Genomic DNA, 16397 nt, shown 5'->3' on the forward strand with positions numbered 1-16397 from the left:
ATTCTGTTTTTTAATAATAATATTGCTTACCCCTTCAAACCAACCATTATTGACCAAAGGTGATGGTAGCAGTATGCACGCATCAAAGCGTCTCCGTTTTGACTTTCACTAAAATCTCCACAATGACTTGCAAGTTGCAGCAGAAATGGTCATCTGAGCTTGCTAAGTAGATTAGGTATCATTTGATAACATTTACCTCGTTTTATTTATCTATTTGTTTAAGACAAATATAGTGGTGACTTTTTTTTCTCCCTTTATGAGTAATTTTACATCCATAATATTTTCACAACAAATTTTAAATAATAAATTATTACTGATTTTAATCTAAGCATACTATCGACATTATTTTTTTTTTTCCTACCAGTAAGTTAGTAATAACTTACCACTAATTCAGATTTGTTGAGAAATTATTATAAAAATGTTTTGTATTTCTCTTTGTTTATGAGTATAAATTAAAACAATGCTATTTGATGTCTTGTGTAGGGTATATGTGGAAGTGTACCCTTGGGTTTGTACCTCCTCAAAACAAAAAAAAAAGGTTTGTATATAACAATGCTTATCTAGATTACAAATAGGGAACTGCCACATCATAAATATCGGGAAGTATTTGGGCAAGCTGCAATGAGAAAGCATATATATCTTTTTGCTAAATCGGCTAAGTTGACTCTCCAAATTTGGAAATAGAAAGCACATTAAAAAAAAGTTTATATACATATATTCTTTTTCATCATCACAAGTCTGTAAGGTATGAGTACAGACATTAGACAATAAAATAATGTCAATGATGGACTCATTTAAAAATCATGCGTGGAAAAATTATAAAAATTATTATATCATTATATGATTTAAAAAACTAAAAAAATAGTATTTTCACAGTATTTTAATTAATATTTCTACACGTCTCACCAGGGGCAACGTTAGCTTTGGTCCATGGGGATCGAATGAACCCCCTAAGTAGCAAATATATATATATATATATATATATATATATATATATATATATATATATATATTGTTTTGACTTCTTAAAATAAAAATTTGTACATCTTGAATCTATTCTTGCAAATAAAATTACAATTAATTTATACTTTTGATCGAGTTTGCAAGTGGAGTGGTTGAATTTGAATGTATTTTTAATTTGTTATTTGTTAAGTGAGGATTGAGGTATGTGCCAGTCAGTCAATCAGTAGTTAATAAATGTTAACACTAAAGGACAATTAAATAATTAGACAAGAGGTGATTCTAAATAAAAATAAAAAAATTAGGCAAAGGGCATGGGACAGGGGAGTGATTGAGTGAAATAAAAAAAAAATGTTAACACAACAAAATTTTCTTAATAGAATTACAAAGACTAATAGCTGTCAAAGTTGAGTTAAATTGTTAAATAGAAGAATTGTATAGAGTAAAGACAAACTAATTGATAAAAATATTTTAAACAATAATAATTGAAGTTCACTCAACAACAATATAAATATGTTTATTGTATTTTTATTTTTTTAATTTGAAATAGAAATCTTATCCTAGCCTAATCTAAATGTATATGTATGTGAATTTCCCTTCTAGAGACTAGAATCCCGACCCTTACCCTCTCACCCCACAAGAACTTGTACTTATGTAGTGACCATCACGCCAAAGATATGCAGTGAAATTGTATGTATAAACAATAGATTATTTCCAATTTTTAATTTTATTAATTCTAATTAGTATGTTCATTATATGAATAAACAATATACCAAATGAACTTATAGTTTATTTTTTATTACCTTCTTAGTACTATGAACAAATTTATAATAAAACCATGTATATTACAAAATTCATCTCCTACTTAAGGTTTATCTTCTTATTAACCCCCCTAAAAAAAATCTTGAAATTATCAATGCGTCTCGCTTCCATACGATGAGATCCACATATAATTTTAGTGTGAAAAAGAAAAAATGTGCATTCAAAATGTTAAAAAGTGAAGGAAAAATAATAGTGCCACTAAAAAAAACATTTTATAAAATAAGTTACGTGAATAAAAGCTTAAGTAGACAGTTATTTTAATCACTATTAATTAGAATGTTAGATAATTTTTTTTCTAAACTGTTTTGAAGAAAAATTTGTAAAGAAATATTCAATATTTAATCTAAAAATTGCAATAAATGTCTTAATTTGACGTCATTGTTGATTTCCATGTGGCTAAACTTTGACCAAAGTCGGTGCCTGTATGACATTTTACACCTATGAATCTTCAACCTGACTGGTAGATTAAAGTTTTTTTCAAAGTTTACAAGGAAGCGTTGAAATTTGAATATATATATATATATAAATATTTTTTGTTATTATTAATACTTAAATTTTGTGAAGAAGCCAGCTATATATAATAAAATAAAAACGAACTTTTGTTGCTTCTCGAAGTGTATTTACTATTATTTTTTACGCTGCTTGACATTTTTGTCTGAGTAATTAACATGCAAATAAGGATGAGTCTTGGTGTTTGAATTATTAAAAAAATAAAAACAAGAAGAGAAAGTCAAACTCTAGAGGTTTTCCTGCTTATATAAATAAGAATCCAAACTCCTACGGAAATGGCAAAGCGCTAAGGATTAATTGTTACAAAAGCTATGGAGAATACTACTGCTTCGGAGGAAAAGTCTTTTCTTGGAAATACAATTATGGAAGAGAGATCAATGAAATCTAATGGTAAAGAAGAGAGCACTTCAATGGAGATTAACAAGGTGATTTCTTTTACCTACTGCTTGCAACTGATCATACTTTGCCACAATGGTTTTCAACATTACTTTTTTTAAGTTGGTTTTTTACATAAAATTTTTTGTTTTGAATGAGTTAGTTTCGTTTTAGATCAATCAATGGTTTTGGTTTTTGATATAGGATTGTGTTTTAAGTTGGTGTAATTAACTCTATATGTGGGTCGCTAATGCTCAATGATGTCATGAGTTTCAGTGCTTTGAGTGTTGCCCAAGAGGCCAAGATATAAATCCATGATATACATGAATATCTTATGAGGAATATTTATACAAGTTCTTGAACATTTTCAAAATTTTATTGATAAATCTTCAGATATGTTTAAAACTCTTCTTTATGTAAGTTTTTTTTTTTTTTTTTTTCTGGGTTACTTTATTGATTATGTATAGCTGACTATATAATTTTGGGATTAAGACTTTTTTTGTTTTCATTCTTGTTGTATTTAACCTTCTTTTCTCTTTCGAGAAATCCATTGTAAATATTCTGAATATTGTTTCATACTTTCCTTATATATGCATGGATGATGAACCCTATTGTATTTCAGGAAGAACGAGGGAAGCATACTGAAGAAGAAGAGAACAGTTCGATGCCTTTTTCTGCTAATGGAAATACTCTAAGAATTACGAAAAAGGTAAAGAAATCATGAAGTTCACGAATAAAAATGAATAGCCTGAATAAAGAAAAATATTTGCTCATTTTTATATAATAAATTAGACCCTTTTTCGCTTTCTGTAATTAATTAGCTTCAAAGAATGAAGAACATACATATCTTTGTTTCTTTTTCCTTTTTTTCTGTTTTCGAAAAATGGGTTTATTACTATGAGAACGTTTTGGTTTTATCATATCATATGATTCATATCTAGCCAAGAAGAGAGGTGGAGAGATGATAAATTATCTTAAATTCCGCATGATAAGCACGGCACCTTCACAAAAGAGCAAATTTTTACTGCTACAAATCCATGAAAGAATATAAAATATATCTCAAAAAGCTGTTTTTGTACAAAGGCTATTTGGAATTTTGGATGTTGAACAGAAATTATGATTGCTCTTAACTTTATGTGCCTTAATTAAGTTAAAAAATTTTGTCTTCTAAGAGACAATATAAATATATATTGCCAGCCAATCTGTGATTAAAATTCGTATGATTTAATCTATAATCTATATCATGTTGCTTCAAGAAAAAAAAAAATCTATAACATGTGACAAATTTGACTTGTCACAACCTACGACTTGAGACTATGAATCTTACAGACTGGTCTACAAAGTCAAGAATCAATATAAAATTGTCATTAATTCCATTTGAAAAGTATAGGAATCTTTTGTTTTTATTATCGACGTCCAATAATTTTATCTTACTACGCAAGACTACGTATGCTTACATCTCCATTCATTATTTTATAGAATTGTAAAACCAATATACTACTCCAATGATTCAGTAATTAGTTTCTCCAATTCTTGCAGGTACCTTTGACAATGGAGAAAAATACAGTAGACTTGCTTTCAAGACGAAAGAATCAAGTAAGATCTTCTATATTGTTCATTGTTATGTATGTATAAAACAAGAAAATCAATAAATTATCAATTGTCTTAGAATATTAAGTTACTAAAAATAAAAATTATCATTTCTCTGAACTCTCTCTCAATAAGTGTAACCCAATATGTGGAATTTCTAACTTTTTAAATGAAGGTAGAGTTGAAATATGATTTGAAACTTACGATTATATGCTAAGATATCATGATAAATTACTATTATTTCAAAAGTTTAAATTATTAGAAAGAATGATGATCCAAATAAAATCACTTTTAATCATTATCCTAACAGAAATGATAGCATAACATTATAAAAATGTTGCTCATTTATCTTTGTAATTTACTAGAGTGGCACTACTTTAACCTTGTGAGTTGTGAATGAGAACTAAAAAGTCCAATCAATTTTGATTTCCTCTACTCTTTTATGTAATTCCATTGTAAGATTATTCCTAATTTAGCTCACATTATTTTTTGGCACTTTCAGGAGGATCATCTAAAATTAGCTGAAGCTGAAATGGGAGAGGTTAAAGAAGAAAATGAAAGGCTAAAGATGTTATTAGAAAAAACTGTAAAGGAGTACCAGTCCCTACAAATGCAATTCGTTGACATTCTTCAGCAAGAAGCCAAGTCTAAAGATACAGTTCCTAGCCATCAGGCAAAAGAAGAACCTGAACTTGTCTCTCTTTGCCTTGGGATAACCTCTACTGAACCTAAAAAGGAGGATAAAAAGAATAACAGCTTTAGAAATGGCCAAGAGGAAGAGAAATTGAATGGAGCACTTTCACTGGGGTTGCAGGACTACAGATTTGAGTCAAGCTCAGCTGAACATGTGAGGAATACTTCATGCTCAAACAATAGCTTTGAAGAACAAAAGGAAGAGGAGCCCACTGAAATTTGGCCACCAAGTAAAATTCTAAAGACTATGAAAATTGGAGATGATGAAGTTTCACAGCAAAGTCAAGTGAAGAAAACTAGGGTTTCTGTTAGAGCTAGATGCGATACCCCAACGGTTAGTATCAAAATTTTATTAAGTCTGTGTTAGAATAATGATTGAAGGATAAAATTCATCCATTCCTAATAAGAATTTAATAAGTTTTTGAGAGTAATGGTAATTTATTATCTAAATGATCTAGGTACATGTATATAAAAACTATATATTGAAAATGTTCAGAGTTGAATGATACTATAACTTGAAAAGAAAAGGGGGAAAATTCTTAAAACACCCTTTTAAGTTTCACATACTAATCCAAAATCAAAATATTCTATGCCACATATCACTTGATATATATCAATATTTGTATTTAATAAATTTGTGATAATTAATTAAGTTTATACGGTTACATAGAATACATTTACAATTTTCTTATAGATATGAGTTTCTTATATAGATGAATGATGGATGTCAATGGAGAAAATATGGACAAAAAATAGCGAAAGGAAATCCATGCCCTAGGGCATACTATCGTTGCACAGTCTCACCATCTTGCCCCGTGAGAAAACAGGTATATTTTGCTTGCCTTTTTTTTTTTTTTTTTTTTTTTAAATTTGAAACTTTGTCTAACCTCTTAATATTGCTATATATAAACTTTGTAGGCCTCACAATTTATAAGTTATTATTCTTATGTATTTTTAATTAATTTTAAATTCTATTCTATTTCTAAATATTTCATTAAAATTTTGTTATATCATATTTTCTATAAATGAAAGAATAGATAATTTCATATATAAACACAATCACAATCACAATAAATGTCTATTAATAATAAGCATAATTAACCAATTTTATATTTAAAAAATGAATAAATAGAGATTTTTTTTTTTCATATTTGGATCATATTTCCGTCCAACTGCATGGATTATTAACAAGTTATGATAATAACATATATAATTAATCATTGAATTTATAATAGAAGTATATGTCCAGTTATCATAGAATTTCAAAATATGCCATCATTTGTACAAGGAAAATGGGCTGCTTATCTTCCTTGGATCTCATACTTCTAGAATATAAACAATGCACGTTTTAAAGCTGCGTAAGTTTAAACGTGATTATCAATGGCCTATAGTAGGAGGGGGCCGGAACTTAATTTCCATGATTAGCACAGTGAAGAAGTTGAAAGATGGTCCTTGGGCGGTCAACCCAAAGAAAATTATTATTTTCAACCTTAATTCCATTATCCATAGTCCCTTTCATTTGTATTTCCACATGTAATTATGAAATCTGTTTCCTCAAACGAATTTGAAAACAACAAATATCATTTGCCGTTCATAGAGTTTTTCAATTGTTAATGAAAATCTAATTTGAACATGAGAAACCTCATTATTCTCTTCCCGAAAATGACCGTGTTTTCGTAAAATTCCTTCAGGGTTCTTTTGCAAAGGCATTTAAACAGAATGGTTTGGCTTTCAATTTCTAATTTTTTTATTGATTAAATTTTAGGTTAGATATGAGTTTTATTAATATATAGATTTGAAATGTGATTATGTGCAAGATGTCATCAATAATATCAAAATTATTATGTGCAGATTATAACTATATTTGGTTTTTTTTTTTTATAATAATTTTTCTTAAAATCCCACGATTGTGAATCTTCGAATCCAAACACAACTTAACTATGTTGATCCTGAAGTACCTATCAAATGCATTTTCTATATGTCAAGGTTTAAAAAAAATAAATGAATAAATAAGAGAGAGAATGAGAGAAAAGTACATGAAATTCATTCATAATATATAACCATAATTTCTGAACTATATCGAAAAAAAAAAATACATATATTGTTTCACTATATTTCATGTTCTCAAGAATGCAACCAAACTCTGAAGGTCATTACATAGTTATAAAAAACCACTTTACTGTGATATAAATAAATGTAGTGTTTGAAAGTAGGAACAACAAAAATTGATCTATATAATTTCTTTCTCAATTTTCAGGTGCAAAGGTGTTTTAATGACATGTCTATCTTGATCACCACCTATGAAGGAAAACACAACCACCCACTTCCAGTATCAGCCACGGCCATGGCTTCCACCACTTCTGCTGCTGTTTCCATGCTTCAATCTCAATCATCCATAAGTTCACAAGGAGGCATCAACACCTCAGCTATTGTACCCATTTCTACCTCTACTAATTCCCATGGATTCAATTTCACTCTATCCCAAAATCCAAGTCCACAACAACTCTATGGTCTTCCCAACTCTTCAATCTCAACTTTAAATTCACACCCAACAATCACTCTTGACCTCACTACTGATGCACCATCCAGGCTTTCCTCTAGTTTCTCATCTGCACCAAGATATCCCTCAACAAGTCTCAACTTTTCCTCATCATTTTCCCCTTCTTTAGAGCCTAATAACATTTTTCAAACGCATTGGAATAATGGTCCTACTAGCTACAACAATCATGGGACTGTACCAGCTTACAATAAAAACCCTATTGGCAATTTGAACAGTATTGAAAAGCAACCATTTCAAGAACAATTGTACCAACCATACATGAAAGAATCCATAGTAGCTGCAACTAAAGCAATTGCTTCAAACCCGAAATTTCAATCAGTTTTAGCCGCAGCACTTACATCATATGTTGGCGCTAGTAGTGGTGGTGTGAAAGAAAACCAGGGTGCATGTGAAAGCTCAAGCTCAAGCATGAATTTCAAGTGGGGTGAGTCTCATACAATGAATCCTATCTACTCGTCTAGCCAGAATGGCATAGGATGTGGTTCAACTTACTTGAACAAATCTTCATCTTTCAATTCTCCAAAACAAGGCGTCTTGGCTTTGTTTCCACCTAATTCATTGCAACTTTCTGCATCTAATAATTGTGCTTCTGCGGCCCCCCCTGACAATAGGGACCATTTCAAGTTGTGAGGTTTAAGGTTAAGTGTCTTTTTCATCATTTTTAGCTATTTGTGAAGTGAGTTTTTTTTTTTTTTTAATTGATAATTTGATAGTTGGAAAAGGTTGCTAACCAGTTGAGTTTTGGCAAAAGTGTCATTTTATTTATTTTCTTCTACCGATAACTTGTACATTTCATTTTACACATTTATAGGTTAAATTATTAATTTGATCCATTAACTCTCTTGGGTAAAGTTTAATTTGGTCTATTAATTGTTAATTGTTTCAATTTAATTCCTTGGTTTTGAAAATAAAGTTTATTTCATTATTGTATTTCCTCTTACTAAATTTTTAAACAAAATTAGCTGTGACAATTAAATGAATTATACATTCAAAGTGTTAACTATTAATTTCTTTTTTCTTTTTTTTTCCTAGGCATAGGTACAAAGAAAAAATAAATTACATAAGGGCCTTGTCCCTCTTAAGGGCAATTAAAACCCTCTTGGGTAGCACCCCAGATCAAAACCCCCTTACAATCCATAATAATTAATACCCCACTAAGCAAGCTCATGGGCAACCAAATTGCCACATCTCCCAATCCAACAAAACAACGGCTTACAAGAGGAGCTATCAATAGAAGTCTAACTTCTTCTTAGATAATACCATCCATTTCCCAATTCATTAGCTAGCTTGCCAACTTCCGACATTTCCTAATTAGCTTCCACTCGATGTTTTCGTTGAAATTACTATCATTTAACCTAAAAAAAAATACAAAAAAACGGAATATATGAATATAAAGAATGAAAGGGCAATGAGTGAAGTAAAACGAATGAAACTAAATTTTTTAGTTTGGATATTTTAAAAGAAAATAAAGAAAAATAATTAACATTTATTGAGAGAGTAAGAGCATCTCCAACAGATTCTCCAAATTTTTGTATTGTTTGAAGAATGAATAGTGACTTTTACCTTTTAATTACCTACTTTTTCAAATATACTTTCCAATATATTCTTTATCTATTCTCTATTTCATTTAAATATTATTTTTTTATTATTTTAATATTTCTTTATTCTTCCTTTATTCATTCCTAACTGTTATATTTTTCAAATTCCCAACTACTATATTTTTTTAATTTCATAACATTTTCAAATTTTGTAGCAGAAAGAGAACAAGAAGAGGGAATATATAAATATATATATACATATATATATATATATTTCTTTTAGTTGTTTGATTTTGTTGGTTGACTTAAATGATCTTACGGTGTTGGAATTTGAGAAGACAATAAGAGGAATCCAAGAAAAAATATAAAGGCAGAGCCTCCTTTCACTTGTTCTGTGAGAAGCAACGGAGAGTGAGTATGAGAGAAAAAAGAAATCTGGAAGAGAGAGAATTAATTGATATAATAGTAGTCGATATAATATTTTAATCAAAAAAATCTAATTGCTAATGTACAGTAGCCCATCAAACTTGATGAGCTATTGTTCATGAGCAAAAAATAAATTGTGATTTAGAGAATCCACTGGAGACCCTTTTTTGGTTTAATTTGTTGGGGATATTACACAAAATAATAATAGAAGAACAAGATTAACACAAAAGACAAATAGAAAATAGTTAACTTAGAGGCGCAATATCGTTTTCCTTAGACAATATTTGTCCCCCACACTTTTGTTGCTAAAGGGTTATCGCAAATTTGTCTTCAGGATACAACTAAGATGTTGAATTCTATAGATAGCAATTCTGGAGAATGACCACGAGATTTCTTGTGTTTCTCTCAAACTTACTCTTTTGTGGAGTTGATTATTTTTCAAGTGAACATAAGCCTTTATTTATACCCATAGGGTTATGTTTCATGAAAATGCACGTATGGAGACTTAGTTATTTTTCAAGCGAACATAAGCCTCTATTCATGAAAAGGCACGTATGGAGAGTTAGTTATTTTTTCATAAAACGGTTAACAAAGATTGAAACATCTTCAATCTTTTTGAATAGTCACCAGGAATTTCTGCAGAAAATTCTAGAAAATTTCAGAAAATTTAGATTTTTGAATTTTCACTTAGAAAATTCCAGAACTTGAATTTTCACTTTATGAAAACATATTCTCCAAACTCAAACATCATTATTACAACCTATCTTTGTATATACCTATGTATACAACAATCCTCCACTAGGTTGTAATAATATATGTCTCACTTGATTGATATCCTATCATGCATAATAAAAGATGTCTTTCAACTTAAACTTCCCTTTAGTGTAATTGCTCAAGAAATCAACATGGTTAATGGTGGCTTGGTGTTTAAACCAAAACTCTTATGTGTTAAAATCGGAAACAACACACACATGAGAACATCCACAACACATTTAGATATCCAAGTTGTTAGCACTATTATGGCAATGTGTTCTACCTGGTTTAGTGAACAAGTACAAGAGAAACCCTTTTATTCTTGCTAGAAGCGACACCATTCCTATGTTCACAAAGGTGAAGTTCCTTTTTATGTCCCTGTTATACAGAAATTTATAATTTATGAACTTCATTAAGAGTTTAAAACTCATCCTCAATGTCATCATAACAGTCTACACTAATCCATCCTAAATGAAACACAAATTTAGTGTTCTTACTAACCACGTATCAATAGTTTGTTGTTACCCTTTAAACCTCTTAGATATAATCAGTTTGAGGTTGGGTTTCCACTATTGGTGATTCTCTTAAAAGAAGGGTTTTAGTCTCATTCCAATGGATGTTATCTGTATCAAGTCTCGAGACACACTTTGGTAAATGACCTATTTTATATATAGAATTACTTAGGTAATGGATTAGTCCAACCACATTTGACTTGTCTTACGTATTCTTGTCTTAGACTTTTAAGTCTAAGTTCACATTGTATACAACTCATGTATAACATACGCATTGTGGTTTCACAACTACAGTACAAGGAAAGGGTTTACTATGGTCGTGGCCACGACACTTTATCAAAATCTTAGTCATTTTCTTTCCTTGTCTATTACCATTATAATCAATGCTCTCAATTTAATTCTGTAGTAGAGTAAGAAATACACCTTATTTCTTTAATGCTTACACATAGCACCCTCACATGTAGTGATTATCTAACTAGACATAGATCTTATCACTCACATCATTAATAGAATTAAACTTGAATATTCTATATAATAGATATTCATCACAATTAAGTACTTTCTAGTGATCAACCTCAAATTTTAGAAACTTTGAAAGTCTACATACTGTGAAGGCAATTTCTAGTTTAGTTTCCATACATGATATGCAATATGTACTTAATACACTAGCAAACTCGAGCTGTGCATCCACCCTTCCAATAATCTCTTTATTTAATATTGGGATCAAAGTGTCTTTGCCTCTTTAAAGATATTAAAATCTAAGAAGTAAGTTCTCAATACTAATATCAACACAATGAGATAACACAATTTCCAAAAGAATGAGAAATCACTAATTTTAACACAATAAGATTACTCAAATCTCAACAAAATGAGATAACATAAATCTCAAAATGAGATTAATATAGTGCACATCTCCACTATATTTATTTACTTGATTCTCATTCATAAAAATATAAAAAAATAAAAAAATTCGTTTAATTAAGGAAATACAAACTCACAGGTCTTTCAAGCAAACTTCCTTGCTAAGATCACTTTTTTTAAGAAAGTCACTTCACATCTATATGATGCATACTCAAATTATATGTGGAGACACAATCCAATATTTCATTATTGATCCTTGAATGTTCAATTAATGAACTCACTTGTACTCTCTTTATTTCACAAAAAGGTACTTTCAAAATAGGATCACATTATGTGCTTGTTTAAACTCGAGACATCTACCACATATGACATAATTTAATCACAATGAATTTAACATCCCTTGATGTTAATTCTCAATACCTTTATCAAGCACATCTTTGATGCACATTAACATTCTTATGAGTCCATGACTCGTTTAAGGGTTATACCCTTACACTTTCTTGGATATCATAATTCCACAATTTGAGTTTCTAAACCCCACAATTTGAGTTCTCAACCATTCCAAAATTCACATATAAACACACATTATAATTACATATATCAAAATGTAATAATAGAATATAGTGAATTTCCTTAAAATTATATGAATGGTTTTAAAGATATCAAACTAATAACACAAATAGTTATTAGTGTATAGACATCAAAAATCTATCTTTTTCCCTTTATTTCAAACCTTTTATTTTTAACCTTAGACCAAAAGATTTTATAATTTATTCTAATACCCACTCACAACCGATTGGTTTAGAAACTAGAGGTAGATCCATTAAGACCCAATTATTATTAAATAATATCGAGTCTATCTCATCGTTAATAGCTTTTATAATAGAAAACTACATCTTTTTAGAAGCACAAAACTTTCTCAAACTTTAGGATCACTTCCCTCAAAGAATACCGCAGGTATGTAATTAGGACTATACTTTTATTACCTTTAATAAGGTAAACAAGAGCTTCACATGAAATAAAATTTAGATTAAAATTCTTTTTATTTCTCAAACTTTGACTCTACCTTTGTTCACTTGGTGAACCACATTTAAATCTTTAATTTCACTAAATGTGATATTTAAGATTGGAGTAATTTACTCGTGTTTAAGTAGGTATCAGGGTATCCTTGAAATCATCTTTGAATTTAAAGTCAATAAATTCAATACCCTTTGATTTCACTCTTATATTAGACATTAAGTCTAATAAACTACATACCATCGAATCTACTCAAAACCTACATATAAACTTTATATAGCTCTTTGACTAATTAGTCCTCTTTGATCAATCATTTACAAAAAAGTTAAACACCCCCATGGTTTAAAATGATAAGTATTTGGTTACATTCTCATTTCATAACACATATGAAATACCTTTGGGATGGAACTCTATTATGCACATAGCATATACTAAGCAAAGCTTCTTCCCATTGATCAGATAAGAACTTAGCTAATTGCACTCAAGTTTATGACATTCACCATATCAAATAGAGTTCTCTCTTTTGACCAAACCATTTTATTAGGGTATATAAGGGACTGCACTTTAGTGTATTATGACATGTTCCTCACGAAAAATAATATACATTTAGAAATATTTATCATTTCTAATTAATATACAATTCAATTCAAATCATCATGCTTATATAAATTATATCATGTTTTGACATAAATTTCAAGAATTTGAAATTTAAAAATCTCAATCTAGCATGCCACAAATAAAGAATCAACAATATAAGCACAACCAAAACATATTGATAAATAACACTCAGGTAGTAACATATCCATTGATTACTAATATCTCATTCTTGGACAAGACCATTTTTAAATAACAAATTGGTTTTTCTTGATATTAGGTACATGAAAATATAGCATTGGTCAAGAGAACTTCTTGCCAAACCTTAATTTCACTTCAACAATGCACTTTCCATGAACTTTTGTCTTACAGTGAATGTCCATAAGCACCTCTAGTTCTATGGAAGACTCCTCATAAGTCTTGAATTGTGTCTTGTAGTTGTACACATGCAACATTACACTTGAATCAAAACACCAATTAGAAGGATTTGTAATTATAGCTGTAACATTTCAACCTAATTGCATATTTAATATGGGTTTATATACTTATGATTATCTTAATTACTCTAAGTGCATAAAGCTTTGCTATTGTGATATTATAAAACATATATGCTCTTTTAATGTTATGGAAAGAAATTATAAGGGTAATGGTTTATATGTAAAGTTATATTATTGTTTGGGCATTTTTAGAATATAAGCTTATAAGGGGGGGGGGGGGGGGAAGTAAATTTTAAAAAAGTTGAAAGGTGAGTCACCAACCCACTATTCCCCTTAGCTTACACGTGCCCCACAAAACATTTCTCCCTTATCTTTCTTTGGTTGCACCGGAAAGTTCAGCTCTTTTTCTTCTTTCTCTATTCCTTTTTCTTTGTTCTTGTTTCTTTCTTCTCTCTTTGCTCTTACATGGCAGCCCTCCCTCTCTCACCGAAACAATATATCCCTCTCTAAAGAAGAAATTAAAAGGTTAATACTAAAGTTTCAGCTTCAAGGTTGTGGGTAAGTAATCAAAACCTCATTTGATTTTGGGTATGTTGATGGTATAATTGTTTTGTTTATTTTCCCTTCTTTATTCTCTAATCTGATTTTAGAAGCTGAACTTATGATTCTGTTTTATTAATTTGAAATATTGATGATATTATGGTCAATTGGATGCTTATTAATGCATTTTAATATGTATAGTATAGGTATAAAAATACCCAATTGAAATAAAGGTCAATTGCATTTAGTTGATGATTTTGTAAGAAAATCTGTTAAAGCTGTCACTGTGACAGATTTGGTGTTTACAACAAGAAAAATCTGGATTAAATCATATTCTGTGAATTAGAATGCTAGGAGTAGTTTTCATGAATCCGAAGACACATATAGTTGTAATGGAAGTGGTCTCATAGCATTTGGATTGATATAAAAATAATGGTTTAATTTCTAAGTTGCATGAAATTCTGTTAGAACAGATTTGAGCATGTTGTCTTGTAGTATTTTTAATAAATCATGGTTTTATGCTTTGACTCTGAAATTGATACGGTATATACTAGACATCCAGGGAAATAGCTCTGAAAAATTTCATGACATTTGGATGCGTATGGACAACCCATTTGTATTTTTACAAATGAGGTATATGCTGCTGAAATGAGCAATAAACAGTGAATGATAACTCTGACTTTGCGGATTTAATTTTGAAGTTAGAGTGAATATTTTGAGCTATAATTTAATATGCTCACCTTTTGGTATGTCTAGATAGATGAATTTTTATGCATTGTTTTATCTATGTTTTGGTATGTAATGTGTTTGATGAATATACCTTATTTTTGGGGAAACTTTATGTGATGAGAATTAAGATTTTCTTGAGTTTGAGAGTTAGGTTGTGATTGAGGTATAAGTTTATCTATTTAGAAAGAATTTGTTAGTAATAAGTTTCGGTCTTTCATTTAGGTGACGAGAACGAGAACATGGACACTTGAGCTCCTTTTGTACAAATCTCTCGCGTCTTCTGTTTTCAAGTAAGGGATATGTGACATGTTCGTTTGATAAATCATGAGGTTATTTTAAAGTATATTATGCATTAAAAGGTTTTTTTGTTAGAGATACGGCATATAATCATGTTTCAGATAAAGATATGTTCATGAGCTTTTGAAAACTTATGTATGTTATTTAAGCATATTGATGCTATTGTTAATTCCACGAATATGATGTTTAAAGAAAAGAATGAAAATGCTATTATTATGAAATGTCATGCAAACTATGAATTTTAGTATTATTGAGGATGGCGGTACGTCCGCGCTCAATCAAAGCATTATTGAGGATGGCAGTGCGTTCGCACTCAATCAAAGTATGTACTGAGGATGGCGGTTCGTCCGCGCTCGATCAAAGCATAAGTTTATGTTAAAAGTCATAATATTTTATGAGAAGAAGTTATGAAGGAAATGAGTATTTTATATGATTTTAAAGAGTTAATATAAATTTTAGTGACTTTGTAAGAAATGAAATGAATTTAGTTTGAAAGATTTTGTAGTATTAATCTGATAAGGAAAAGGAAAACAATTATTTCCCTATGAAAAATGTGTATGTTGTTATTATGAATAGTATAAAATACTATGTATGAAAATATGTTCTCCTATCTGAATATCAATAAAATATTTGATTTACATGCATTCTTATTAAAAGCCCATGAAGCTTGAACCCTTATTGGGTTTCGCACCTCATCCTATTATATTTTAGTGCACATGTTCTTTCCAGGAAGTAGCGAGAGCATTAGAGGTGGCAAGGATTCTGTGATTCTCGTTTGTTAGAATGTATAGTTTTTTGTTATATAGTAGTTTAGCTCTTTTGTTGTATAGGAGGAATCAAGATGTTCTTGATCATTTGAGCACAAATGTAATTCGAAACTTTAGTTTGGTTTGAACCCCAGTTGTATGTCTTTGGGGTTGGGTTTGTAAATAAGAGTTTTTGCTAAATGTTTAGCTATGTAATATTTACATGAATACCCTAAGTTTCAGCCAAGTGGTAATCTTGCAAAGCTCAAATAAAATGAGGTTTCAAGGTTTTCATCATTTTTGTATATTATGACTTTTATGCAAGAAAATAAACAGGAATACAGGAAACAATTCTTGATAAGCACCTTCAGTTTAGGTTGGTTCGTGTTAGTATTGAGGTAAACTTAATATTAACATGCCGGTCATGCTCTAAATTC

The 16397-nt window shown here is 29.7% G+C and overlaps 1 protein-coding gene and 1 long non-coding RNA gene across 2 annotated transcripts; both read left to right on the forward strand.

The window, feature by feature from the left end:
- Positions 1–2583: 2583 nt before the first annotated feature.
- On the forward strand, positions 2584–8351 carry LOC142628918 (WRKY transcription factor 72A-like). Its single transcript, XM_075802945.1, has 6 exons — positions 2584–2717; positions 3290–3376; positions 4207–4263; positions 4760–5284; positions 5664–5777; positions 7208–8351. The coding sequence occupies exons 1-6, from the start codon at positions 2604–2606 to the stop codon at positions 8138–8140; spliced, it is 1830 nt and encodes a 609-aa protein (XP_075659060.1). The 5' UTR covers positions 2584–2603; the 3' UTR covers positions 8141–8351.
- Positions 8352–14062: 5711 nt separating this feature from the next.
- LOC142629428 (uncharacterized) lies at positions 14063–16188 on the forward strand. Its single transcript, XR_012843056.1, has 3 exons — positions 14063–14206; positions 15140–15207; positions 15944–16188. It is a non-coding gene; the product is annotated as an uncharacterized LOC142629428 (long non-coding RNA).
- The last annotated feature ends 209 nt before the right edge of the window (positions 16189–16397 follow it).

Source organism: Castanea sativa, chromosome 3 (assembly GCF_040712315.1).
Source record: "Castanea sativa cultivar Marrone di Chiusa Pesio chromosome 3, ASM4071231v1".
In the NCBI taxonomy this organism is placed as follows: domain Eukaryota; kingdom Viridiplantae; phylum Streptophyta; class Magnoliopsida; order Fagales; family Fagaceae; genus Castanea; species Castanea sativa.

Excerpts from the sequence above, each read along its gene's own strand:
- LOC142628918 (XM_075802945.1), top strand. The coding sequence starts at position 2,604 with ATGGAGAATACTACTGCTTCGGAGGAAAAGTCTTTTCTTGGAAATACA. Across the intron at positions 2,718-3,289 it reads CTTCAATGGAGATTAACAAG|GAAGAACGAGGGAAGCATAC; the intron begins GTGATTTCTTTT and ends ATTGTATTTCAG. Across the intron at positions 3,377-4,206 it reads CTCTAAGAATTACGAAAAAG|GTACCTTTGACAATGGAGAA; the intron begins GTAAAGAAATCA and ends CAATTCTTGCAG.